At 44.5% G+C, this 27,353-nt stretch overlaps 2 protein-coding genes and 1 pseudogene across 6 annotated transcripts in view; 2 read left to right on the forward strand and 1 right to left on the reverse strand.

Moving 5' to 3' along the window:
• Positions 1–12,613, reverse strand: part of PARN (poly(A)-specific ribonuclease) — a 167,762-nt gene extending 155,149 nt beyond the window's left edge. For all 4 annotated transcript variants that reach the window (XM_060031775.1, XM_060031774.1, XM_060031776.1 and 1 more), the window contains exons 1-6: positions 12,487–12,613; positions 12,006–12,083; positions 9,043–9,122; positions 8,178–8,245; positions 8,011–8,092; positions 3,042–3,102 (exon numbers count right to left, since the gene is read on the reverse strand). In XM_060031775.1, coding sequence (XP_059887758.1) covers positions 3,042–3,102; positions 8,011–8,092; positions 8,178–8,245; positions 9,043–9,122; positions 12,006–12,083; positions 12,487–12,505 — 388 coding nt within the window. In that variant the 5' untranslated portion in view covers positions 12,506–12,613. The remainder of the gene's footprint in view (positions 1–3,041; positions 3,103–8,010; positions 8,093–8,177; positions 8,246–9,042; positions 9,123–12,005; positions 12,084–12,486) is intronic.
• A 3,737-nt stretch (positions 12,614–16,350) lies between these two features.
• BFAR (bifunctional apoptosis regulator) overlaps positions 16,351–27,353 on the forward strand; it is a 29,075-nt gene continuing 18,072 nt past the window's right edge. The window contains exon 1 of one of the 2 annotated variants that reach the window (XM_060031780.2): positions 16,351–16,729. The gene's annotated coding sequence lies outside the window, so the exon portion shown is untranslated. The remainder of the gene's footprint in view (positions 16,730–27,353) is intronic. The other variant, XM_060031779.2, reaches the window with a different exon arrangement.
• Positions 25,000–26,406, forward strand: LOC132438779 (tricarboxylate transport protein, mitochondrial pseudogene; annotated as a pseudogene).

A 27,353-nucleotide genomic window follows, 5' to 3' on the forward strand; every position in this document is an offset into this window, starting at 1 on the left:
CCTGCAGGCCTGCTTAATCTTCACAGGCCACCAACTCCTTCGGTGGTCGGGTGAAATCTACAGACCCTTCCCCAGAATAATGTTTTCAAATGCATAAAATAAAATATGCAAGATTGTAAAGAAAGGTAATTATATTGAAATAGTTACCAAAAATTCTTTTTTTAATCTGTGATATATTAATACGGGATAATAATACAGGAAATCAGCTTCCTGGTCAACACATTAAATAACAAGACCTAATGGCAGGTGACATAACTATGATAATTTCAAAGTACTGATGAAGGTAAACAATATTCAAGATATCTGTCACAACTGAAATGCCATTTGAAGATACCTGGGATTTCACTGAGGACAACCTCCCAGCTACTCTAACACTGCTGGGTTGTTGCCGACATTCCTAACAGAAGGAACAAACAAATTCAGTTCAAGGTTAGAGAAAATATAGATTTGAATTCCACAATGCCCTCCCCAAGTTCACAGACTTCTGAATTCTATCTATGGCAGGAAGGCGGCCATGGCCTAGATTAAGAAGCTCTGCACTTTCACAAAGCATGTTTACAAAGGTTGATGGAATGATCAGCAGAGACGGGAAAATATCCAGGAGAGAGAAGGGCAAACTGGAAGAGCCAGTGCCTGACTAGGAGGCAGGTACTAGCCTCTGACCGGTGCAGGGACTCCTCTTGTCTGTAAGGAGAGAAACGAAAAGGCTGAGCCCAGGTTCGGGGGAGACCTGTGGGTCTGGTGGTGAGAACACGAAGTGGCTCTTCCCTGATGGCTTCTATTTTCATTGAGAGGCATGGTCATCAACTGAGTGCAACAGACATCACAGAGAGTTGGAAAGGGAATTTCTAAGTCAGAAAAGTAGGATTTTTGAGCACGACTGAGTCCTTTCTTGAAGCTTGTGGTCATGAATTTAAAGTGACAAATTAGCTCAGGTGTGTCACATTTGCCTGCAATATTCAGATGCTCAGAAATAGAGGAGGTGGATGATAAGATCCAACCAGGGCTGGGACTTGGCTAGACCAGGGCAATAGAGGGAAAGAGGAGCAAGGGCTGGAAGAAAGGATAATGATGGACCAGGTGGACAAGGAGAGAAGTCAAGACAGGAGAGTGGAAGGTAACCGATAGTGAAAAAGCAATGGAGGTCAACTGATGGCTGAAATGAGGTACCCAAGTAAGTAGAAGAGAAAGACAAGAGAAATGATGGAGATGGGCACAGTTATTGCTAATAAGACCCATGATGCTACCAAGGGAGTGCAGGGCTAAGGGGAGGCAGAAGCGAGGACTGCTGACCGCCTGGCCAAGAAACAGACAAGACAGAGCATTTGCTGGCTGTCCTTGTGGATGCTGGAGTCACCCAGAAGGAGGAGAGAGGTAGGAGTGGAGAGAAAGACGATGAGCCGTCGCCAGGGCTGCTGGTGAAGGCCACGCCCAGGAAGTCAGCAGAAAGAGGGATGGCAGAGCTGGTGACGCAGCCCTGGGAAGAAGCATGGCTCCTGAGAAGAGGGAACTCAAGTGGATTGAAGGTGACATGCCTACCACTGCCTGGCTGCAGATACAGAGACAGAGCTGAAACCACCTGTGCTTGGGAGGGCTGCAGGGGGAATGGTAAGAGGAGTCACCTGGTTCCACTTCAGACAAGGAAGTCAAAGGCACTAACAAGAAGACTGCCAGGAGAAAAGGGCCTGGCATTTGCGAACCCTGAGTGGCAAGATTTGATAAGAAAAGAGAAGTGAAGGTCTAGGTCAGAATTACAGAGCATCTACAACAGCACGGGGTTAGAGTCTCGGTAATAACAGTTGGCCTGGGAGCCCTGATGCAGCTCTGACTAAAATATTACAAGGTCTGACTACAAAACTAGAGAGTGAGGCATCCTCCAATTTAGCTGTTTCTCTCCTTTTATGAAAATAAAACCATCAGGCTGGAAATTACACACTCATATGAGTCTGGGTAAAGTAGTTCCTTCAAAAGATTTCTGCAACTATTCCATTATAGGGCTCTAACTACATTTGGAACTTGTGTTTTATAATGGCTTTCAGAGTCAAGTATGAGCCAAAGCAAATAAATTGTTTTATTATACCCAAACTGTGTTACCCAGCTGGTTCATCCACCATGTTAAGCAGTTTGGATTCCAAATTTCTTTTAGTATTTCCAAAAATCAAAATCATCACTAGACATGAAGACGCAGCACCACTAAAGCAATTTAAAAAACAACATGACATGGGTGCTAAAGGCCCTGCAAGGATATCATGCTCAGGGGAAGAGACTTTAGCCGAAGTCTTTGTTCTAGAACCTTTGCTGAGAAAAGTCTCCTTTCTTACCTCACTCAATAATACATTCCCCATGGGAATGAATACAATTTACAAGAATAATTAAGTGAAAAGTACCTATTGACCTTAGAGCAGCAGGCACTTAATACTGCTGAGAAAACCAGAGGCTTTCCCCAATACTTTTCGGGAAACAAATGAATGGAGGAAGGAAAACCACTCTGGTGTGGTCTAACGTCCGGTGTTCATTCATCAAATATTTAACTGTCACCTCCCTGATATGGAAGAGGAATCGTGCTCCGCTCTGGGGATAAGGAAGGGACATAGTCCCTCCCTCCAGGCCGCTTGCCAGCCTATCATGCCAGCAAGTTAGCCATCAGGATTGTGCAGACTATGTAGACATTCTTCCTCCAAAGACCATCTCTGTATTACTGGAATATGGCTGCTTTTTAAAATGCTACATCGTAGCACTTGTACCACTGAAAGGAAACAGGGATGCAGTCCCCCCAGGTGGTCTGCCAGGAAACCAAGTCACACCAGCGACAGAAAAGCTCCACTCAGTGAGACCAGGAGCTTGAGGGGCCTCATTAGAGCTAAATGAAGTAGCTGCTCCTCTCCTGTTCAGGCCTTAAAAAAAGGGCACAATAAAAACTCCATGGCTGCACACGATGGACTGGGAATCCGAGATCCTGTCTCGGACAGCAGGCACAAAAAGAGAATTCTCAACTAAATCCAGATTTACAAGCTCTAAAGAGAGTTCACACATAGTCTTACCGTTGCGAAAAACTTTATTAAAATCAAATCCTTGGCTTGCTAGAAAGTCAATGCTTGAGCTCTGAAACAAGAGTAAACAGAACATGCGTTTCGGTGATGTTTGTGGCAGGTGTATGAATAGAAGCAGAGAAAGAACTCAGGCAAGTAAACAAAGGCAACCAGGCAAGAAGGCAGCACGCTAAAGGTCAGAGGACAAGGCATTTCTACTCCACGGCTGCCAAATCATCCATTAATTCACTTAAACTATCTGGGCTCTTCTCCTTTATAGCCTATAAAACAAATATCCTTTGTTTCACAACATTTAAGAAAATTTTACTTAGTGAACATATATTCTCCCAATCGGCAGGAAACTCCTGGTGGCTGTACTGACTAGGAGACTATAAATAAAAATTAAATGTATTTCTATTATCTCACCCCAGGTTCAGGTTTAAGGTAGCAAACATGTGCAAGTTATAAGGTATCAATTATTCACTTCAACTTAGATTCTGAAAGCCCCAAATCTTTTTTTTCTTTTTTTGGCCACGCCGTGTGGCATGTGGGATCTTAGTTCCCCGACCAGGGATTGAACCTGCGCCTCCTGCTTTGGAAGGGCAGAGTCTTAACCATTGGACTGCCAGGGAAGTCCCAAGCTCTTAATTGGATGTTCTTTACATTCAAGATCAAAATAGAGAAAAATTCCCAGTAACGAGACTTATTAAATACATATCTCAAGCCTAGGGTAAGTCAAAATATATAAGTAAATGTTAGTAAAAATATTAATTAAATAATACTACACAAGAATGGGAAAATTTTCACAAAGTTCTTACTCAACTGACTGAAGAGTGGGAAACATCATTGTAGCTTCTCTAATTTTATTCTTGTTTTAAGTCAGAACATTAGAGGGCAGCACACAAGTCATTTTAATCTGACCCCTCATAGAACTACCTTCCTGACCTCTACCTGACATTATACCATCAGTCTAGGCTGAGGGACGCTGTACCAGTTCCAGTACTCTCTTTAGAGATGCCACTGAAGACAAGGTCTTCTACATTAGTGATTTCTTTATGATAACAGAAGGGGAAATGTCCTGAGGTCTCTAGTCTGAGGAAAGCTGAACTCCTCCTGAGCTCTGGCCTATTTCGATCCTATGGGCCACAGAATTGATTGTGTGTTGCCCCTATTCTTGGCTGGTAAGAAGCTCAGAGACAAAAAGGTGAGACTTTCTTTGACACAAATTCTGTGTTCTAATCATAACACAGTAATCGTATCCTCATTTTTCTTTTCTTCCAACTTTTCACTTACTTATCTTTTTAATCTTATGTTAAAAGGTTTCATATACTGTATATACTTTTATATATATATATACATATACTTTTTACCCAACACAAATTCTTTTTAAAATATGATGAGATATAAAAAGGCAAACTTACCAAATACACACACACACACACACACACACACACACACACACACATACGTGTGGGTACAGGCACATCATTTTCCATCATGTCCAGGTTTCCTGTGGTTTCAAATAAGCAACCAGTCCCCGCCCACATCTTCCCTTTTTATCTTGTTCTGAACAAGACCCAGTGACTTCTGACTTGGGCCACAAGCCTTTTTATCTACCATGCCTGAGTATTCTTAAAACTCTGCCCACCTAATATTCCATCACTGACAGAGGCACCAAAAGATGGATTATGGAAAGGCATTTTTGTCCCTGCTGTCACTAGACTCCAAAACATCCTAACTTCCCTCTTTAAAAATCCAGAGTCAGAGATTCACCTATCCCCTTTTTGAAGCTATTTACTTTCCACTCAAATAATACCCTCTAAGTTGCACACAAAAAAATGTACTTTATGCCACTGAACTGAAAGCCTCTTAAAATGGTAAATTTTAGGTTATGTATTTTTTACCATAATAAAGAAAAAAACCCATCTAGAAAAACGGCACAGATAAACCAGTTTCCAAGGCAGAAATAGAGACACAGACGTAAAGAACAAACATATGGACACCAAGGGGGGAAAGCGGCCAGGGGTTGGTGGGGGGAGGGTGTGGGATGAATTGGGAGATTGGGATTAACATATATACACTAATTTGTATAAAACAGATAACTAATAAGAACCTGCTGTATAAAAAGAAAAGAAAAGAAAAGAAAGGAAAAACCCTTTGAACCAACAAAATCTATTTGTGGTTTACTAACCACTATCTTTGGTTTGTCCTAAATGTACCATTTTCAGGATTCAAAAGATGAGCATGGCTACTTGGGAGGACAATTTGACGCATCTATCAAAATGTTAAATATATAAGCTCTATGAGTCAGCAATTCCCCTTCTAGGAAATCTATAAAAACATTCCTACATATAACCAAGACATGCTGCACACAGATGCTGACTATAGCATTGTTTAAATAGGTAACCACTGGAAAACTTCTGAACTCCAGTTAAATAAATTATAACATATCCATACTATGAAATATGAAGACAGTGTGTTAAGTAGAAAATACAAGTTATATAAAATATGAATATTACGATCCTGTGTATATTAAAGAAAAAAGCTAAAATTATGTATATATATGTAGACATAAGAGTATATGTACATATGGACATAAAAGGAGTGAAATGGGGAAAGAAGTGGCATGGGGAAGACGGGATAAAAAAAGAAACTCGTTCTTTACTCTCCAGACAGCAGCAGGGTCTCGATTTTTCATGACCACGTATGTATTTTCTTCCATGAATTCAACTATAGATGTTCAGTCAGAAAAAGGAAGGAGAAGAGAAGAAAAAGAGGAGGTGAAGACAGTGCCAATGCCATGCAGTTCTTCTGTCGCCCCACTGGACGGGCACGTGCTCCAGGAGTGTGCCTGGCTCTCAGGTAGCTCCCCCATACCCCGCCCAGTGTGAGCAGCTCACTATGTATACAGATGCTTATTTTTCAAAGAGCATATTAAGTTATTTTGCCCCCAAACTCTCCCTGCTTTAAGGGTAATAAGAGCTTTTCAAGATTGATTTTTGACCAGACACAATTTTCACCCTAGTCGCTGACTCCAGAAGCTAATAAGTTCCTTGTAAGATGCAACCCTGCTGTCACCATAGAATTTTAAAACAAAATCCACCTTAGATGGAGGACAAAAGAAAAAAATTCAAAGACACTATCATTTACCATATCCATACAATTCACAAGTTTACTTACTGAGTCTAAACCTCTTCTCTGCCTTTGCTTTTCCAGAACAGAGAATGGCACCTATTTTTTTTTTTTTTTTTGCGCTACACGGGCCTCTCACTGTTGTGGCCTCTCCCGTTGCGGAGCACAGGCTCCGGACGCGCAGGCTCAGCGGCCATGGCTCACGGGCCCAGCCACTCCGCGGCATGTGGGATCTTCCCGGACCGGGGCACGAACCCACGTCCCCTGCATCGGCAGGCGGACTCTCAACCACTGCGCCACCAGGGAAACCTGAGAATTGCACCATTTTTATCCCATTGTCCATTTTAGACATTAGTCTCTGGCCTGTCTTCAAGTCTGTGATGTCTTTCTTTGTTTTAAGGAGTGGCTGGCTACTATAACTACCTAAAGTGTTCCAGGTGTAGCCCCAGAATGGCTTTGTACAATGGGTAGGGTTCTTTTGATCTGTTTCCAATTCATTTCCTAGAATAACTGTGTTTGTGTTGGTGTTTTAGAACAAAGCATCATCCCCAAGGTATCTCATTGCCACTGTCTGCATGTTTGATTAACCCCTGGCTAAAGCCATGGAATCCACTTTAAATAATTGTGTTTTCCTGGTACTGTTGGAAAACTACATCCACACAAATTTCCCAACTGAGCCTATTTTTCTCTCAGTGAAAATCTACAAATACTGTTTAATTAAGTATCCTATACTAAGGTGACTGGTAAATAGCTGTTAAATGGTTGCAGGGTAAAGAAATATCAACTATGGTTTATTTGCTAATTTAAGAAAAATTCAGGTTTACAAAACCAAAATTACCTTCTCTTCAGCCCTAGATATACAATTAATGCTCAATTTCATTTGTTTATATCCTGCCTTATTACAGAAAGAACCTGACATGACTCAGTCACTCAGAAGCCTACCCTCCAGGCTTTCTTAACTGCATTACTACTTACATGCAGGAAAAGGGAAAGATGGGAAGACTCAAAGGAACTAATGTTGCTACGGGGAGAGAAGCTCAAGCATAAGATCATGAGGGAGAAAAGGCCAACATTCAGCTTTCATCACATATCCATTCGCTATACACTTATTCACATTCACCTTATCCATTGTATCAGATTATTAAGAGAGCAGAAAGAAAAAAAAAAAAAAAGAGAGAGAGCAGAACGGGGAGACTGATATTCACTGAGTGTCTACTAGATCAGCTACAACTCCAAACAGGGTGTTCTAAAGGAGAACCTCCTTGTATCCTTACCTTGGCTCGTAAAGTCAGCCCTCTCCTACTCAGGAGGAAACAGTGGTCTTTATCTACCCTCTCTTTCCTAATTGGTGAGCTTGGGAAAAGAAACTGAACATATATAGCTTAGCCCCTTTTGGGCTTTCTCTTTTCAAAGAGGATACACACATACCCGCCTCTTCCAGAAAATAAAGCTCTACCCTTGGAGATGGGTGCAATGAGAATGGGGTGGGAAGAAGCCTGAAGGTCCTGATCTGTAGGTTCAATTCAGGGGTAAGACATTAAAAATCCCCAAAAGAGTCACACTACGAAGCCATGGTCTCAGATTCAGCTTTACTAATGATAAAGCTCACGTTCTCATTTCCATCTGCCTGTCACTTACATCTCATTCCTTAACTCATTCTCAAGTAAAAGGGAAGATGGGAGTGTCATTAATTTACAACCCTAAAACTGAAAGTCAGAGAGGTGAAATGATTTGCCCAAAGTGCAAAGTTAGTAGTAGAACCAAATTTTAGAGAGAATTCTGATTCCACATTTCCACACTGCCTCATCAGCAATTCATAACAGAAAAACAACTCAATTATACTACTAACCTGACAAACAAATTTGACATCTGGTGAAGATCTATTGAAGGGTTTCGGGAAAACATAGAAGTTAAAAGACTTTGTTATATACCTGGGGAAAATAAGATAAAAGGAGACTTAGGGCGTTACATTACGCCATGACAAAAGAATTCCCACCACTTATTAAAACAACCTACTTTGAATCTGTGTAGTCATACTTAAAAGTGCAAAGGCCAAACTGAAACAGCAAAAAGTCCATGGAATGCTGGAAAAGGGAAATAAAATATCTGTCAAAACAGTGCTCTACAGTCGACGTCAGCAACAGTATTCTCAATCAGGTGGGTTTTCTGATTACTTAACTTTGTTCCAATTAGAACAGATTACAGATTATCTATCAGACGCATTATTTTTTTAACATCTTTATTGGAGTATAATTGCTTTACAATGGTGTGTTAGTTTCTGCTTTATAACAAAGTGAATCAGTTATACATATACATATGTTCCCATATCTCTACCTTCTTGCGTCTCCCTCCCTCCCACCCTCCCTATCCCACCCCTCTAGGTGGTCACAAAGCACCGAGCTGATCTCCTGGTGCTATGTGGCTGCTTCCCACTAGCTATCTATTTTATGTTTGGTAGTGTGTATATGTCCATGCCACTCTCTCACTTTGTCACAGATTATCCTTCCCCCTCCCCATATCCTCAAGTCCATTCTCTAGTAGGTATCAGATGCATTATTAATTTATATACATTTCTTAATATTTTTCCCAACTTAGGCACCTATCCACCATCCAGAGTGTCATGGTAAACCTATTTCCAAATGATTAAAATAACCACATCACATTTCCTGTAAATCAAATTAACACTGAAAATACTAAACCTTCCCCAAAATGTTTTCCAGCAAACAATTATTTTTACTGTTGTTTTAAATACCACTAAAATATCATTTTGTAGCTGGGGTTGAGACATTAATGAACAAGTTTAACGATTATATTCCTCTATAATTCAACATATGCAGGATCAACATGGGAAAAAAAAATTTTTTCTAGCACATCCACGTACCTTCTTAAGCTTCTGATACCTTTCTTCCGGAGTGTCAAAACCATTTGTTAATGCGGTGACCGAGGGTCCATCGCTGATTCCTAGATTTTAAGAAATAAAAGTTTTGGTTTTTTGTTTTTTTTTTTTTTGCGGTACGCGGGCCTCTCACCGCTGCGGCCTCTCCCGCCGCGGAGCAGAGGCTCCGGACGCGCAGGCCCAACGGCCATGGCTCACGGGCCCAGCCGCTCCGCGGCACGTGGGATCCTCCCGGACCGGGGCACGAACCCCTGTCCCCTGCATCGGCAGGCAGACTCCCAACCACTGCGCCACCAGGGAAGCCCGAAATAAAAGTTTTTAACTTGTTAATAAATGCTAATGGAAAAATGTCAGTCAACTATTCAATGGCGCTATAATTTCATATTTTCATGAATTAAAATTAATTGGAAGTGCTCCTTTCTTCACTTTCTCAAAATTAGCATTAATTTCACTGGCTACCAAGCTAAACTCTATAGTAATGAATTTAGAGATGTGAATGTTTCAATTTGAGAATGGGCAGTTTCAGTGTCTAAAATAGATTTCAAATATAGAAAACACTATAGAGACCTCACCAAAAAACTATTAGAATAATAAAGGAAGTCAGTAAAGTTGCAGGATACAAAATTAATATACAGAAATCTGTTGTAAATTTCTATACACTAATAACAAACTATGAAAAACAGAAATTAAGAAAACAATCCCATTTACAATTGCATCAAAAAGAATAAAATACCTAGGAATAAATTTAACCAAGAAGGTGAAACACCTGTACTCTGAGAACTATAAGACATTGGTGCAAGAAATTGAAGACAATGGGAATAAATGGAAAGACTGTGCTCACGAATCCAAAGAATTAATACTGTAAAAATGTCCATATTACCCAAAGCAATCTACAGATTCAAAGCAATCTCTATCAAAATACCCATGGCATTTGTCACAGAACTAGAACAAATAATCCTAAAATTTGTATGGAACCACAAAATACCCCGAACAGCCAAAGCAATCTTGAGATGCCACCTCACGCCTGTCAGAATGGTTATTCTCAAAAACACAAGAAATAACAAGTGTTGGCAAGGTTGTGGAGAAAAGGGAACCATCATGTACTGTTGGTGGGAAGGTCAACTGGTACAGCCACTATAGAAAACAGTATAAAGCTTCCTCAAAATACTAAAAATAGAACTAACATATGAGCCAACAATTCCACTTATGGATATTTATACGAAAACAAAAATTATTTTTTCTTCAATAATTCTAATTCGAAAAGATATATGCATCCCTATGTCACTACATCATTATTTACATCATTATTTACAATAGAAAAGACATAGAAGCAACCTAATTGTCCAAAGATAGATGAATGGATAATGAAGATGCCATATATACACACACACACATATATATATACACACACATACATACATACATATATATACACATACATATATAGAAATATTACTCAGCCATAAAAAATAAAGCCTTGCCATCTGCAACATGGATAGACCTAGAAGGTATTATGCTAAGTGAAATAAGTCAGAAAGAGAAAGACAAATACCATATGATTTCACTTATTGGTGAAATCCAAAAAACAAAACAAACAAACAAAACAAAACAAAGACATTCATACAGGGAGTAAACTAATGGTTGCCAGAGGGGAGGGGGTGGGTGGAAAGGCCAAATAGGTGAAGGGGTTTAAGAGATACAAAGTTTCAGTTATAAAATAAATGTCACAGCATAGGGAATAGAGCCAACAATAACTTTGTAGCTAACAGATGGTAACTAGACTTAGCATGGTGATTTCATAGTGTATAAAAATATCAAATCACTATGTTGTACACCTGAAACTGATATAATTGGTCAATTATAGTTCAGTAAAAAAAAAATTAGGTTTCAAAACAGTCATGATTTAAGGAAACAATCTCTATGACTGAATAAGTTTTGCTGCTTTCAAAGATTAATGCATACTCAGACATCAACAAATACTGATGCGCATTATTGTTAGAGTACAGTCTTGGTCAACAGTTTGGAGTAACATCTACACAACAAAGGTATACTCAAGGTCAAGAGACAATTATTTGCGGTGAAAACTCTTAGCTTTCCAGGGAACTGACTCCAACTAGAAACTGCACACTTAATTAAAGCCAAAGATTACCCGCAGCACGGAGTCCTTTAGAAAGAGCTGAAGTCTTACAAACATGTTAAGCTTGTAGCAAAAGTGTTATCTATACCAAAAGTGGATATCTTTGATCCAAAAGGAGAAAAAGAAAAAATCTTGCAGTTATAACTGTTAGTAAAGTATTATGCACACCCATGCCAAGGCAGGCAATGAACACTTCCACTAATGCCTAGAGGAATACCCTCATTTATCTGCAAAAGTCCGATTGTATGATTCCACTAATAGGAAATGTCTAAACTAGTCAAATTCAGAGACAGAAACAGTGGTTGCCAGAGGCAGAAGGGAGAGAGGAGTTGGGAATTATTGTTCAATGGGTAGAGTGTTTCAGTTCTGAAGATGAAAAAGTTCTGGAGATGGATGGTTGGAGATGGATACACAACAATGTGAATGTATTCAATGCCACTGAACTTTAAAACGATCAATTTTATGTTATGTGTATTTCACCACACGTACAAAAAAGCCTGACTCGAACTCCCAAGCTGTCTCACACACATCCAACAGTTTTTAAGCAGCACCAAAACCTTAATCTCTATCTGCAACCCTGAGAGGTCTAACAACCACAAACCCAATCACAAAACCCACCGCACCTCACCTCTTCCGTGCTTTCGAAACGTTTAAGAGGAAACGTGGAGACCCATGCAACTTGCCCAAGGCTACAAACAGGGAGGAGCGGCCAGCAGGCAGAAGTCCGGGGCAAGGGAGCAGGGGGTAGGGGTGCAGGAGTTTTGGCTATGCACTGGAAGGTGCCAGCCTCAAGCTTGCAAGCGAGGGATACCTGAAAACTCCCCATCGATGGCGAAGAAGTCCGCCTCCTCTATGGCTTGGTACACTTTGTGGAGATTACTCTTAAAATCTGTGGAGAAACCGAGAAGAGGCTCAGAACCGGTGGCCTAGCTGCTTGCCCACGGGCTACTAGGTTGGGAAGGAAGGAGGGCCCGGGGAACTCCTACGTCTCCTAGGGCGGAAGGACAGGTCCCTGAGGGGTGCACAGACAGGGGCGGAAAATAAGCCCCGCGGGGACACGAGCCTGAGAGGGATAAGGCCCTGGGGGTGCCCGGGTAAGAAAGACGACAAGGCCCCCAAGGGTGTATGGGCCAGAGAGGAATAAGGCCCCCCAAGAGGCGCAAAATGGGAGCAAACCCCTGAGGGGCTGCCTCTGCCCCAGGCCCCGCCAAGCAGACCGGCCGTGTTCCGGGCCTAGCAGGCCGGGTGAAGGGGGCCGCGGGTACGCGGGGAGGTGCACGGCGGACACGCACTGCTCCTGATTATCTCCATTTTGCAGAGTGGCCAGGCCCGCGGCCCCGTCCGGCCCGCCTCTGCCGTTCCACTCGCGAAGTTCCACCGCCAGCAGCGCAGGCAGCAGCGGCGGAGACCGCGGGGGTGACTTCCGGAAACAGCGCGCGCCGGCGCGCCGTCACGTGTGCCTGCGTCATGGCAGGGGCGGGGCCAAGGCTGGGTTCCTTTCCCGGGACACAGGAGGGGCGTGGCTATCAAAGTCCTTCAAGGCGTGGTCTAACTGGTGAGGACCAGACTTGGACAATTTACTTTATTTATTTATTTTTGGCTGCATTAGGTTTTCGTTGCTGCATGCCGGCTTTTTCCAGTTGCGGGAGCGGGGGCTACTCTGTTGCGGTGCGCGAGCTTCTCATTGCGGTGGCTTCTCTTGTTGCGGAGCATGGGCTCTAGGCACGTTGCCTTCAGTCGTTGTGGCACATGGGCTTAGTAGTTGTGGCACGCGTGCTCTAGAGCACAGGCTCAGTAGTTGTGACGCACAGGAGTAGTTGCTTCGCGGCGTGTGGGATCTTCCCAGATCAGGGCTCGAACCCGTGTCCCCTGCATTGGCAGGCGGATTCTTAACCACTACACCACCAGGGAAGCCCGGGCCATTTACTTCAGAAGTTTGCGTGACATGACATCCATCCAGTTGATGAATATATATTTCTTGAGTTCCAGTTATGTGCCGGGCACCCTGAAAGGAGTGGGGATACAGTGAGGAATAAAAAAGACAAGCTCCCACTGGAGCTTAACTTGAGGGAAGAGGGGAAAGTCAGGCAGGAATCGAACTTGCCACTTGGAAACCCAAAGTTCGCTGTGAAAAGAAAGAGCAGGGTGCTGCAATAAGAATAATGGAAAAGAGAGTTACTTACAGAGGTGACGGGGAACGCAAACCTGAGACCTTTATCTACTGCACTAGCTACTGGGAGTACTACGGTGGGCAAAACAGATTAGGTCTTGCCTGATGGAGTTTTACGTTGGTTTGTGGTTTGCAGTTGATTCCCAGAGCCTACGACACTGCTGACACGTCGAGATGCTCGATAAACGTGGGTTGAGTGAATGAATTCACCTTGGTCTTTCACGAAAGCCTACTATGAAAGTTGGTTAGAAGATCTGCTTTCAAAGGCTAACTCTGCCATTTATTAGGTCTGGAATTATTCAATCTTCCTAAACCTCGATTTTCTCATCCACTAAATAGGGTTGAGGATCAGTGGTGATAATGTATGTGAATTGTAAAGCACTGTAAGAATAAATGTAAGATATGATCAGCGTTCTGACCCGCTGTCACATTTCCCTGCATTCACACCTTAGGTTTGAGAGAAATACTGAGTAGGAACCACTTGTGCTTTTTGAAAAGAAGATAACCATTTTCTCCCAAAAGAAAATATTAAGAACCCTAAAGAACAAGTAAGAGTGTGACCATATTTTCCCCACCAGGTGCCACAGGTCCATTTTCCTCTACTCATTGAAAGGAAATTTATATATAGTTAATTAGGCCCTCTATTCCTAGTGTGAGCAGCAGAGAGTAAATGTGAAAACCAATATGACAAGTAGTCAAACTTCAAACTTGAAATATCTTTCTGCCTTCTAGTATCAGCTTTAAAAGTCCTAGATGGAAAGTACTGGTCACATATGGCCACTTAAATTTAAATTTTAAGTAATTTAAGTTCAATAAATATCAACTTACTGCAAAGCTACAGTAATCAAAACAGTGTGGTACTGACATAAAGACATAGAGACTAATGAAATAGAGAGCCCCCAAATAATCCCTTGAATAAATGGTCAAATGATTTGCAACAAGGATGCCAAGACCATTCAGTGAGGGAAGGATACTCTTTTCAACAAATGGTGTTAAGAAAACTGAATATCCACGTGCAAAAGAATGAAGTTAGAACCTTACCTAACACAGTATAAAAATTAATTCAAAATAAATCAAACATCTAAATGTAAGAGCCAAAACTATAAGGGTTTTAGAAGAAAACATAGGGCAAAAAAGCTTCATGATGTTGGATTAGGCAATGATTTTTTGCTATGACACCAAAAGCATAGGCAACAAAAGAAAAAGTGATGAATGAATTACATCAAAATTAAAAACTTCTGTGCATCAAAGGACACTATCAGGAAGGTGAAGAGGCAACCCACAGAATGGGGAAAAAAACTTGCAAATCATATATCTGATCAAGCGTAAATATCCATAATATATAAAGAACTCCTACCACTCAAAAACAGGGCTTCCCTGGTGGCGCAGTGGTTGAGAGTCCGCCTGCCGATGCAGGGGACGAGGGTTCGTGCCCCGGTCCGGGAAGATCCCACATGCCGCGGAGCGGCTGGGCCCGTGAGCCATTGCCGCTGAGCCTGCGCGTCCGGAGCCTGTGCTCCGCAATGGGAGAGGCCACAACAGTGAGAGGCCCACGTACCGCAAAAAAAACAAAACAAAACAAAACAAAACACAAAAACAAACAATCCAATTTAAAAAGGACTTAAACATTTCTCCAAAGAAGATATAAATGGCCAACAAGCTCATGAAAAGACGCTCAACATCACAAATGCAAATCCAAACCACAATGAGATATCATTTCATACCTATTAGGTAAGAAATTGGAACTTTGTGCACTGCTAGTGGGAATGTAAAATGGTACAGTCACTATCGAAAACAGTATGGTCCTTCTTTAAAAAATTAAAAATAGTATTATAATATAATGCAGCAATTCCACTTCTGGGCATACACCCAAAATAATTGAAAAGAGAGGTTTGAATAGGTATTTGTACACCCATGTTCATAGCAGCATAATTCACAATAGCCAAAAAGTGGAAACAACCCAAGCATCTATCATCAGATGAATGGATAAACAAAATGTCACGTATACCAACAATGGAATTTTATTCTGCCTTTAAATGGAGGGAAATTCTGACACATGCTACAAAGTAGATGAACCTGGAGGACATTTGCTAAGTGAAATAAGCCAGTCACAACAAGACAAACACTGTATGATTCCACTTATATGTGGTACCTAGAGTAGTCAAATTCTTTTTTTTTTTTTTTTTCCTGCGGTACACGGGCCTCTCACTGTTGCGGCCTCTCCCGTTGCGAAGCACAGGCTCCGGACGCGCAGGCTCAGCGGCCATGGCTCACGGGCCCAGCCACTCCGCGGCGTGTGGGATCTTCCCGGACTGGGGCACGAACCCGTGTCCCCTGCATCGGCAGGCGGACTCTCAACCACTAGCGCCACCAGGGAAGCCCCGAGTAGTCAAATTCTTTAACAGAAAGTAGAATGGTGGTTACCAGAGGCTGGGGAAGGAACTATTGGTAACTGTTGAATGGGTATGGACTTTCAGTTTGGGAAGATGATAAAGTCCTGGATGGTGGTGATGACTGCACAATGTGGATACAGTTAGTGCCACTGAACTGCACACTTGAAAATGGTTAAAATGGTAAATTTTGTTACGTATCTTTCACGGCAATTTTTTAAAAATATGCTGATACCTATTGCTAGACTATCCTCCAGAAAATGAGTCATACACTCCTGGCACTAGCACAGAACATTACCAATCTTTTTACTCTTTGCCCATTTGATTGCTAGGGAAAAAAAATCATCCCAAATTATCGATTTAACAATCTCCAGGCCAGTGATTTAAAACAGGTAATCCTCATGAATTCTTAACGAACCAAGACGCTGGGAAAAAAAAAAAAAAACAAAAACGTGGTGATAAGAAAGTCATGTTAATTCCGATTCTTCTTAATACTGCAAATGGAAATCTAGCCATGGTTCTCTGACTTTCTGCATAAAATGTAAAGGCAAAAAAAAATTGTGGCGAGTACAGTACGGTCTTGTAATATAATTTTAATTTCCGGGCAAAGCTGTTTCCTGTAGATACAATAACAGCCACTCTGGAGGATCAAATACACACAACAGCCTCACCTTCTCAGTGTAAAGCCCTGGCTCAAGGTCTGTGCGTCCAAGAGTAAGGGGCGGGACCGGCGGTAGTACGCCTGCGCGAACCTCCCCGGCCCAAGAGTGGCCTCTCTAGGCAGCGGGGAGGGCGCGGGGTCGAGGGGGTTAGGGAACGAGCGCAGCCTCTCCTCTATGGTCGCGGGCCGGGGGCACTCTCCTCCGCAGTCAGGCCTAGGTTATTTCCGGAAGTGCAGCTGTTATCTCTTCCTTTGCTTACGCTGGGTTCCAGGCGGGCGTCGATGGCCAGTTCGGCCCCGGGATGAGCGCGGCGGTAAGCAGCGGTTTGGCGGAGGATGGCCAGGGGCCGGCCCGGGCTCGATTTGGGGGCGGGGTGTGGATCGCGGATGTGTAGGACGGACTCCGAGGGGTGCACGGGCTTTCTCCTCCCAGGCCCCGGTCCTGAGCAGCCGCGGTCCTGGCCTCGGGGAGTGGACTCCCGCTTGGCCAGCTTCTCCATCCCTTCCCGAGAGCCCACCTCGGAACGGCCGGTCTGTTGGCCTCACCTGTGTCCCCTCCAGGGTCAGAGTCCGAGCCTGTAGTTCCGGGATCTCCCTAGGGCGAGAGGGAGGGGACGTCGCTTCCACATACCTTGGAGGGAGACGACGGGGCGCCCGCCCCCGGGAGCGCGGGTCGCAGCCTACGACAGCGCGTACAGAATTGACCAGGCTTCTGATAGACGCCAGACTGGGCTTCAGGTCTGACTGGCCGGGCACGTTCCGGCCCCAAGGCTGAACGATTGCTCTAGTTTTAAAAGAGGGTAACGGACGCACAGAAAAGACAAAGTGAAATCCCGGAGTCGCAGCCCCAGCTCTTGTGATTCTGAGCTCACGGCTCAGAAATCTGGACTTATGCAAAAGGGAGTTTTCTTTAAAAAAAAAAAAAAAAAAAAGGCAAAAGAGAGGACATGTCAAGCTGGGGATCTTTGGCGGGCAGAAGGCGGCCCCCCAACTTTGGTGGGGAGGAGGAAGAGCCAGGTGCTGTCATGGTCTGAACAGTCCCCGTTGGGTCCTCCCCACCCAAGCCCGTTTGTCGGTCCTTTGTAGGTGGTCTTGATGTCACTCTCTGAAACGTCAATAGAAAGGAGTTTTGCTGTCTTCCCTGGACGCACCCCAGAGCTGACGCAGAGTGCACGTGTGGGTTGGGTTGTTTTGTTTGTTTTTGTCACAGCTATTTTGTAAACAAGCCAGCCTAGGGATATACAAACCCATATCTCCATAAACTTGATGGAAAAATTGTGCTTCTCCAGGGCAGTTCTGTCTTTTTTTTTTTTTAAGCTCCAGTATTTGGCACTGGTACTATCTACATAGCTGGCACTAAATAAATACCACTATTAATAATTCTATTAATAATACCAATCACTCATACAGCAGACTTTTTGAATATCTATAGATAGAATTTGTCATTTAAGCCTCCTTCAAAGGAGGTGTTATTATCCTGAACTTATAAATGGGAAATAGGAGTCTCAGAGCAGATAAATGTGATCTGGTTTGGAACCCAGGTCTGTCTAACCTTTAAGACCATACTGTTTCAGCCTCTCCAGGGAAATCATAGTCTAGGAGATAAGAAAACATGCACAAATAAAAGTTACACTAGTGCACAGAGGCAGGAAGGATTAATTTGGGTTATGAGGGGAGTTAGTTATTAAAGATTTTCCAGTGACAGTTGAATTGGGTCTTGTCAGTTGGACACTTTTGACCCATAGATGGTGTGGCGCTGTGTTACAGATGGAGGGAACAGGGTGATATGAAAAAATGCCCAAGGAGCAGGAACTAATAGGTGGGACTAGAGTATAATGTGTGAGTAGGTGAAGAGGAGGAGGTAATCAGGATAATAGTAATATCTAACACTTATTTTGCACTTACTATGTGCCAGGCACTATTCTTAGTGCTGTGCATGCATTAATTCATTTAATCCTGCCAACAACCCTATCAGACAGGTCCTATTCATATCCCCATTTTACAGATGAAGAACCTGAGGCACAGAGAGGTTAAGTGACTTGCCTGAGGTCACGCAACTAATAATTGCAGGCTTTGGGATTTGAATTCAGGCATTCTGGCCCCAGAGTTTGTGCTCTTAGTTTAAAAGTTATGTTGATTGCAGGGGGGCCATAAAGATTCTTAAATGACAAGCTTATGACCATGGGTTTTATAGTCTCACAGTTGGGAAGGTTTTGAGCAAAGGAAGGACTTGATCAGAATTTTGCTCCAGGAGGATGATTCAGACAGTGGCGAGAGGAGGGACTAGAGAGAAGAGGAAATGAGATTGGAAGTGTTATTTAAACTTGATTTTGTTAATATCTCACCTGTACCTTGTGTGACACATATACTTAGGCATCTCAGTGTTTATTGGTATGTAACAGCTCTCTAGTTCCCAAACATCCATGTACACAAGAATAGTCTAAGGGGCTTGTTTAAAATGAACATTCTTGGGCCTCTCTGCCAAATATCTTTGAGTTCACCAAACTTCCCAGGTGATTCTGATGGAAGTTCTAAGAAACTTCTGTGAAAGAAGTCAAAGATTTGTGGATTTGATTTTCAGCTACAAATATCTAGAACTCAGCTTTGTGCCAGTAGCTCTCAGGTACAATGATAGAATTCTCTGGCTTGGTTCCTGACCTTCAGGAGCTCAGAATTTGGTCAGAGAGGCACTCAACCATCAGTGTGCAAGTCCTGAAAAGGATTCGTTAGTTTAGAATGTGTGAATCGTAACGGAATAGTTTAAAAACAGATAGCTAAGGTATGGGTTACTGGTAACTACCAGTAGTTTTTGATCACTTTCTGAGTCATTAGGTATCTCCGGTGTTTCATACAAGATAGGTCGTTGAATATATGCCACAGAGCAGACACGAAAGAGGAGAGACCAGGACACGCTTCCCTGTGTGCACTTATCTTGCCCACCACCACTCACAGGCAGTAAATCACAGGGTCTCAAATTGCAGGCAGCTCAGTGTCCAGTGAGCTAGCTAGCTGCCTTTGCCCTAGTGATTTCTGACCCTGTCTAGAAAGAAAATCTGTCTATTTGGAGTTGGAAAAACACAAAGTTTTATGCAGGAAGAGCCTGGAAATGCTTCTCTTATGTTAATGAAAGCCAGTTTCCGCCACCTCCAAGAAGTACATACCATGTTCTGTTTTATTTGCTGTTTCTGACCTTTGCCTTGCTTAGATTTGGACACATTTCTTTTTATCTCATAATCACTAGAAATGGGTGGTCCCTCTTTGGACATTTGATAATGTCTGTAGCGTTCTGCTAGTGTTTATAGTGGTGTCCCGGGGTGGACTGGGGAGGGTGCCAGAAATTGGGATTCACCCAAGCACCCTCACCCCTATTTCTCTTATGAATATTTCTGCTTATTTATCTCATATGAGGAACAGCATGCTCACCCTAAGAGCCACAAGCTGGAGTCACATGTTCCAAAATGCAGTGGTGTCAGATTCTAGTTTGGATTTCTCAGCTTCGCAGCGGCCCCTCTATGATGTGACATAGACCAACGTAGTGTTACGAGGACAGGCTTAATGTCAGACCGTCATTTAAAACGTGGCTCTGAATTTACTGGTGGTCCAGGGCTTAAGACCCCACGCTTCCATTGCAGGGGTCATGGGTCCGATCCCTGGTTGGGGATCCCGCATGCTGCACAGCATGGCCTAAAAGAAGAAAAAATTGTGTTGTTGTTGTTTAAAAAAACAAACAAAACCTGGCTCTGCCCTATACTAATTAGGTCTCCATTTTCTCATCAGTAAAATGGAGATGATAGTAATAATTATCCCATAAGATTGTTGTCCCTCTCACATTATATAAGGGCTCAGTAAATATCAGCAATTGTAATTATTCTCTGTTGTCGGCTAATACGTAATGAGAAGAAATAACCTAACTAGAGACCCATCTAAAGCCAAAATCTTTTCATTCTTTTTTTTTGGCGGTACGCGGGCCTCTCACTGTTGTGGCCTCTCCCGTTGCGGAGCACAGGCTCAGCGGCCATGGCTCACGGGCCCAGCCTCTCTGCGGCATGTGGGATCTTCCCGGACCAGGGCACGAACCCGTATCCCCTGCATCGGCAGGCGGACTCTCAACCACCGCGCCACCAGGGAAGCCCAAATCTTTTTATTCTTGCAGTGAACCTGGTAAGAAGTGATTGAGATCATATTTTTCAGGCCGGAATCCCAATAAATTAGCTCTTCAAAGGATTATTCCTAAAACGTTAGGTATGTATTTTAGTCACAATCAGTGTTTTGTTGAGTGAAGAGGTAGAACCATAATTATATAACACTGAACCAAACAGCTTGATAATTACACTTTCTAAAGAGTTAACAGTCATCACATAGTGAAGTCTTCAGAAGCTAAGGTATAAAAATTCTTAAACTCAGAATTAATGCAATCTTCTTTGATAAACTCAATAAAAATTATTATATTAATTTTCTTAAATGTGAGTTGAGTGATTAAACAATGAAATAGGTTACAGCAGTGCCCCTGCCTCCTCCTGGAGAATAACCCTCTGGATAAATCCACAGAGAAGCACTTGACCAACAACTTTCCTTCCAGGGACAAAATAGCCAAATTCATTCTAGGGTCTTCAGTTACATAGAATTATTGGGACAGTATATGTGTCCCAGCCCTTTTTTTTTTCCATGGCTTTTCAGATAACTATACCATGTCAGTTAGGTATTTCTTTGGGAGAACATACATAGGGTCATGGTGATAGATATCTTGTGATAATTGTTTCCTATCAGTTGTGCCAACAGACCTAACCCGTGAACATTCTAGAAAAAGTCATCTGTACAGTTTGTTCATATGTGCATATTCATGTCGTATTTCACATGTTAATGCTTTCTAAGATTTTATGCCATTTCTTGACATTGCCACTTTAGAGATGGTGTGCTCCTCTGGAAGTAATATCTCCCCAGGTGTTTTAGAAGTTACATCGTCGGGAATTCCCTGGCGGTCCAGTGGTGAGGACTCCACGCTTCCACTGCAGGGGGCACAGGTTCAATCACTGGTCGGGGAACTAAGATCCCACATGCTGTGTGGCGCAGCCAAAAAAATAAAAGTGTCCATGTCTCTTGCAATAAAAGCAAATGGTCATTTCAGTAAATAAATAAGTAAATGTTACATGGTAGAGGAAGTTGTTGGTTATGGGGCATGGGCATGAGAACCACCCGCTTAGGGATTCGTTACTTGCATGGATTGGGAAATGTCACCCACTGGAACGTGCTGTGGAAGAAGGGACCACGTTTATCGAGCACTTCCTGTGTGCTGTGCTCTTAATGCTCAGGACAGTCCTGTGAGATCAGGAGCAGTAACCCCATTGCTTATGTGAGCCTTGGAGAGAATGAATAACTTGCCTGTGATCTCACAGCTCGTAGTGAAGCTGGGAATCAGAACCTGTCTTCTGATTTTAAAACTGAGATGCATTACACTGTCTCTCAGAACCAGGAAGTAAGTAATAGGTCCAAAAAATTAAAATAAGTGTTTTAAAGGCCTCTACTGAAATATTTGATAAATAGGAAACCCCCGGACTCTCACTCATTTTGAGCTAGGTCTGTGAGAATGTGGTGAGAATAAAGCTGACTTAGAATTTTTAGACTTGGCCCCTGCCCTCAGGTTCATCCACAGCCTTTCACACACACAATCTACTGAGCCTCTGACGCTAAAGCAGAATAGAAGCGGTAATGTAGAAAATTGTGTGGGAAACCTCATAAGCAATCACTTTCTCAGCAATAAGTAAGCTGATAGAACTCCAGAAGCTTTCTAACCTAAGGCCAGTTAACTAGAAATGTCAAACACTCATCGGTAGACCGTGAAGGCATTACCTTATGGAACAGGTTGTGAAAACACAGATCTCCACAGGGGTCAGGCAGCTAGTAGAAATGAGGAAACCAGCTGGGTGAGGACTGCAGCAAACTGGAGCCAGCTGGCCCTGTGTGAAGGGGGCAGCTGCTCAGATACTCAGCTTCAGCTGATTCTTGTCACACAAAAGGAGAGCCCAGTGTTGCCAGATCTTCTGATTTTCAGAAGCAGCCAGGAATCTGGGTTTTTATGTGAAGTGAGATTTTTTTTAATGCTGGCACCAAATTCAATAGAAAAGAAGAGAAGAAGGAAGATGAGGAAAGAAAGAGCAAGAGGGAGGGGGAGAAAGAGAAGCACCACGTGAAGAAAAAGACTAGATGTCGCCACTGAGCAGTGGCTACCACTGTTGAGACTGACAGGTCTCGGAGGATGGCTGCTCTTGACAGTAATGCAGCCACACTGTGAAAAGTCTCACCTGGACTCATTACAGGCACTCTAGGAAGCCAGGGCAGTGGGTACTTTAAGAAAGCCCTTATCCCACTGGATAAACAATGATTCTTAACCTAATTTGGGTCTTGGTCCCCTTTGAGATCAGATAAAAACTATAGATTTCCTTCAGGAAAACACTCGTGTGCACAAACGCAAGCTTGGCAAGTGATTTCAGAGTGTGCCCTGACACCCTGAAGTGCCAATCCAGACATCAGTTGAAGACACAACTTCAACTTTCAGAAACTGCAGCTCTTCAGAGTGACTCAGTCCAGTGGTCTCGCCGTGCTCTTCAATTATGTGGTGTTCCAGCCATCATTTTATTTTATTTTTAAATTTATTTATTTATATTTGGGCTGCATTGGGTCTTTGTTTCTGTGTTCGGGCTTTCTCTAGTTGCAGCGAGCGGGGACTACTCTTCGTTGCAGTGCACGGGCTTCTCATTGCGGTGGCTTCTCTTGTTGCGGAGCACGAGCTCTAGGCACGCGGGCTCAGTAGTTGTGGCTTGCGGGCTCTAGAGTACAGGCTCAGTAATTGTGGCGCACGAGCTTAGTTGCTCCGCGGCCATGTGAGATCTTTCTGGACCAGGGATTGAACCTGTGTCCCCTGCATTGTCAGGCAGATTCTTAACCACTGCGCCACCAGGGAAGCCCTCATGTGATGTTTAAGCACAAACCGAAGTGTCTCCATGTGAACAGGGCACTGGGAGTGGGAATGGAATGATTCTTCTCGCCCCTGTCCTAACCATGTCCCCCAAGCCTTCTCTGAGGCTTTGCGACGAGGTGGAAAGAGCAGTAGGCTGCGGGCGTGTTCTAACACGTGCTTCCTTGTGAAGGAACTCAGCCAGCAAACCAGCTCCAACCTGCTGGTGTGTGTGCCAAGTTTGTAGAGAACAGTTATCAGCATCCTCAAAGGAACATTGGGCCTTCTCCTCAAAGAAGGCTTTAACCATTGCCAGTGCAGGAGGGTGTGTTTATCCAAGTCAGAAGGCCACAACTTGGAACTCTAGTATCTGAGCTAGTTTTTTATCACGTAAGAGGCACTTTCGTCCTCTAAAAGTACTGCTTTCTTTAATGGAAAGAACCCAAATACTTACAGACAGAAGTAGCAGAAGAGATCAACTGAATTCAGTTAAGCTGTGCATTCTTTCTCTGTTAACTTCCAGTTTTTGAATTTAGGGTAAAATGAAACGAGCAAGATTCCTAAGAAGTAATCAAAGTCCATGCAGTTTCTAGATTGTCAAAGACAATTAAAAAACAGAGTTAGTGGCCACCTCAGCTTTTCAAAACATGACTTTTTTTAAAAAAAAAACAGATCCTTAATATTTTGTTCCCTCTGCATTTTTTTTAAGTATTTATTTATTTATGTGGCATGCAGGGTCTTTCCTTGCGGCACGCAGGCTTCTCTCTAGTTGTGGCACGCGGGCCCTAGAGTGCACGGGCTCAGTAGTTGCGGCTCGCGGGCTTAGTCGCTCCACGGCATGTGGGATCTTAGTTCCCCAACCAGGGATCGAACCTGCGTCCCCTGCATTGAAAGGCGATTCTTAACCACTGGACCACCAGGGAAGTCCCAAAACATGACTTATAAAATACACTTCTGATGTCTGTGTGTGATTTGTTTTCTCTCATGAGAAATAAACTTTCAGATCTGGTAAACTAAGAATTATTAGTGCATTCTAGTTTTAAAAGGTTAATTTGTGAGAAATTAATTTCCATGTATGTTGTCATTTCAAATGACTCCGAGATCCATACACTTGGCCTCCCCCTTAACTCCCAGCTCCAGTTTCAGATCTCCGCCTGCTCACTAGACAGTTCTACCTGGAGATCTGGTCATCACTGCAAACTCGACTCTTCCGAAATTCAACTTACTTCTCTTAAAGCTGGGCTCCGTTTGTTTACAGTGACTCATTTCTATCAGCAGAACTGTTCTTCTTCCCCTGTTCTAGAACCTAGACAACATCTTTGATCATTCTGCTCTCTAATCACCAAAGCCCATAAAGGATTTTTGTAACATCTCTTGGATAGATTGATCCCTTTCTTTGCATTTTCATGTTTGCCACCTTAGTCTCAGAAGTGACGGCACCTCACCTCTGCCTTGTCCCAGCTCAGCCCGCCTTCCTGATGAGATTTATCATCCTCAAGGACAGCTTTGCTGATCTCAATGCCTCCGAAACTTTTATGTGCTCCCATCTGCCCACCTCTCATTAACCAGTCACGCAAGACCCTGTATCAGACCTGTATCTCCAGGTATATCACTCACTGCTCCCCAGGAAACACCAAGAACAGCGCCCAATTCAAGCCCATCTCTTCTAACCCCTGTTAGAAGAGAGGCCGCCGCCGGGCCCCCCACCCCGCCCACCATGGCCACGCCCCACACTCTGGCGGCAGGGGCGCCCGCACCCAGGAAGGCCACCCTCACACACCCGGGGAAGGCGATCCTGGCAGGCGACACGGAAATCTGCATCACCTTCCCCACCAAGCACGTGAAGACGCAGCTGCAGCTGGACAAGTGCTTGCACCCGCCGCGCTACGAGGGCATCGGGGACTGCGTGCGGCGGACGGTCCACAACCATGGCGTACCGGGCCTGTACCGCGGCCTCATCTCCTTGCTCTACGGCTCCATCCCAAAGGCGGCCGTCCGGTTCGGGATGTTCGAGTTTCTCAGCAACCACATGCGGGACGCCCAGGGACGGCTAGACAGCACACGCGGGCTGCTGTGCGGCCTGGGCGCCGGTGTGGCAGATGCCATGGTAGTCGTGTGCCCCATGGAGACCATCAAGGTGAAGTTAATCCATGACCAGACCTACCCCAGCCCCAAATACAGAGGATTCTTCCACGGGGTCAGGGAGATCGTTTGGGAACAAGGGCTGAAAGGGACCGGTACCAGGGCATCGTGGCCACTGTGCTGAAGCAGGGATCCAACCAGGCCATTCTCTTCTTCGTCGTGACCTCCTTGCACAACTGGTACCAAGGGGACAACCCCAACAAGCCCCTATGAACCCTTCTGATCACGGTGTGTTTGGCGCCATCACAGGCACAGCCAGTGTCTGTGGTAACACTCCTCTGGACGTGATCAAGACCCGGATGCAGGGCCTGGAGGCGCATAAGTACCACACAACGTGGGGCCGTGGCCTGCAGATCCTGAGGAACGAGGGCCCCAAGGCGTTCTACAAGGGCACCGTCCCCCGCCTGGGCCGGGTGTGCCTGGACGTGGACATCGTGTTTGTCATCTACGACGAGGTGGTGAAGCTGCTTAACAAAGTGTGGAAGACGGACTGAGCCCCGGGGTCTGCACATGGGCTGCCCCCAGCACCCCCTTCTCGCAATTCCAGTGCAGTCATGCCAAAAGGCCCCCTTCCCCTGTCCCTCGCAGTTCATGGCTCAGGGCTGTCCCCTGTGGCCATCGAGTCCATGTGTCTGTCCCCTGTGGTCTGTATGGCACCACCATGGTGTCCATGTGTCCAGCTGAGACCGGGTGTTCCTCTGGCCTGTGAATCTGTGCCCACTTGTCCACGTGCTTACTCATGTGCCTGTGTTTCATGTTTCGTGTCCTGTGACCCTGTGCCCCACTTCCCGGGGTGCCCATGTGGCCTGGGTCATGGCTCCGTACCCATGGCCTGGTCCCAGCCCGGTGACTTCCACCCTGGGCGCAGGGGCATCGCCCCGGCCTACCACAGCTGCCTCCGGGCCTCAACCTGGCCTCACTGCATTACAGGGGCTGCCTATCCCCCTGCGTCTCCCACCACTGGCCTTAACCAGCCCTTGGGCCCTCCCTCTGCCCCGGACAGGGTGGCACCTGCCACTCTCAGGACCACCCTTCCAAAGCAGAATAAACCGGATCCTGTTGCAGCCTCCTGTCCCTGTGTCAGCCCGTCTGTGGGTGGGCAGTGGTGGTCACGCCTCTGCTGAGGGCAGGCCCACTTCTCACCCGAGGACACCGTCGGGGCCAGGCAGGCTGGTGGGCAAGCAAGCTGCGGCCACAGTGTCAGCCCTCTGGGAGGCCTGGCACCAGGCCAAGGAACATCTGGCCTCCATCCAGGCCTTGCCTGTGGCCTGGGGGCAAGATCCTGCAGGGTCAGCTGGAGGGTGTGTCCTTGGGGGTCACCTGGTAGGCAACATTGAGGGGACAGAGGAGAACTGGTTGGGCCTGGAGACAGTGCTCTCGGCCTCTTGTCTGCCCTGCAGCCTGGGCCCAGCCCAGCTTACTCCCTAATGGTTTCCCTGTGAAATGGTCTGCTTGAGGGGCACTGCTTTGGGGTGACCAATTTCTGGTCTCCTGAGACTCTGAGCAGGAGGCCCTTTCTTAAAAAAAATAATAATAATAATAATAATCCTTCTTCCAACACTGAATCAAGATGTGCTCATGAATGTACTTAAAGTGCCTGCCAGTGCCCAGCTCCCCAGAGATGGTCAGTAGCTAGCAATGGTCCAATTATTATTTCCTGGGATAATACTGTCCACATGGTAGTTGTTTAATCCGTAGTAGCCAAGTAAAGGAACTACTTTATCAAAATGATGATTCCTTTTTCTAAAAACCTATACATATAAGATCTCCTACTTCCTTAGTAATTTGAAGAGGCTGCCCAAAGGAAAGCAGTTAGAAAATGTTTAGATGTTCCTAAACATACA

This window comes from Delphinus delphis, chromosome 15, assembly GCF_949987515.2.
Source record: "Delphinus delphis chromosome 15, mDelDel1.2, whole genome shotgun sequence".
In the NCBI taxonomy this organism is placed as follows: domain Eukaryota; kingdom Metazoa; phylum Chordata; class Mammalia; order Artiodactyla; family Delphinidae; genus Delphinus; species Delphinus delphis.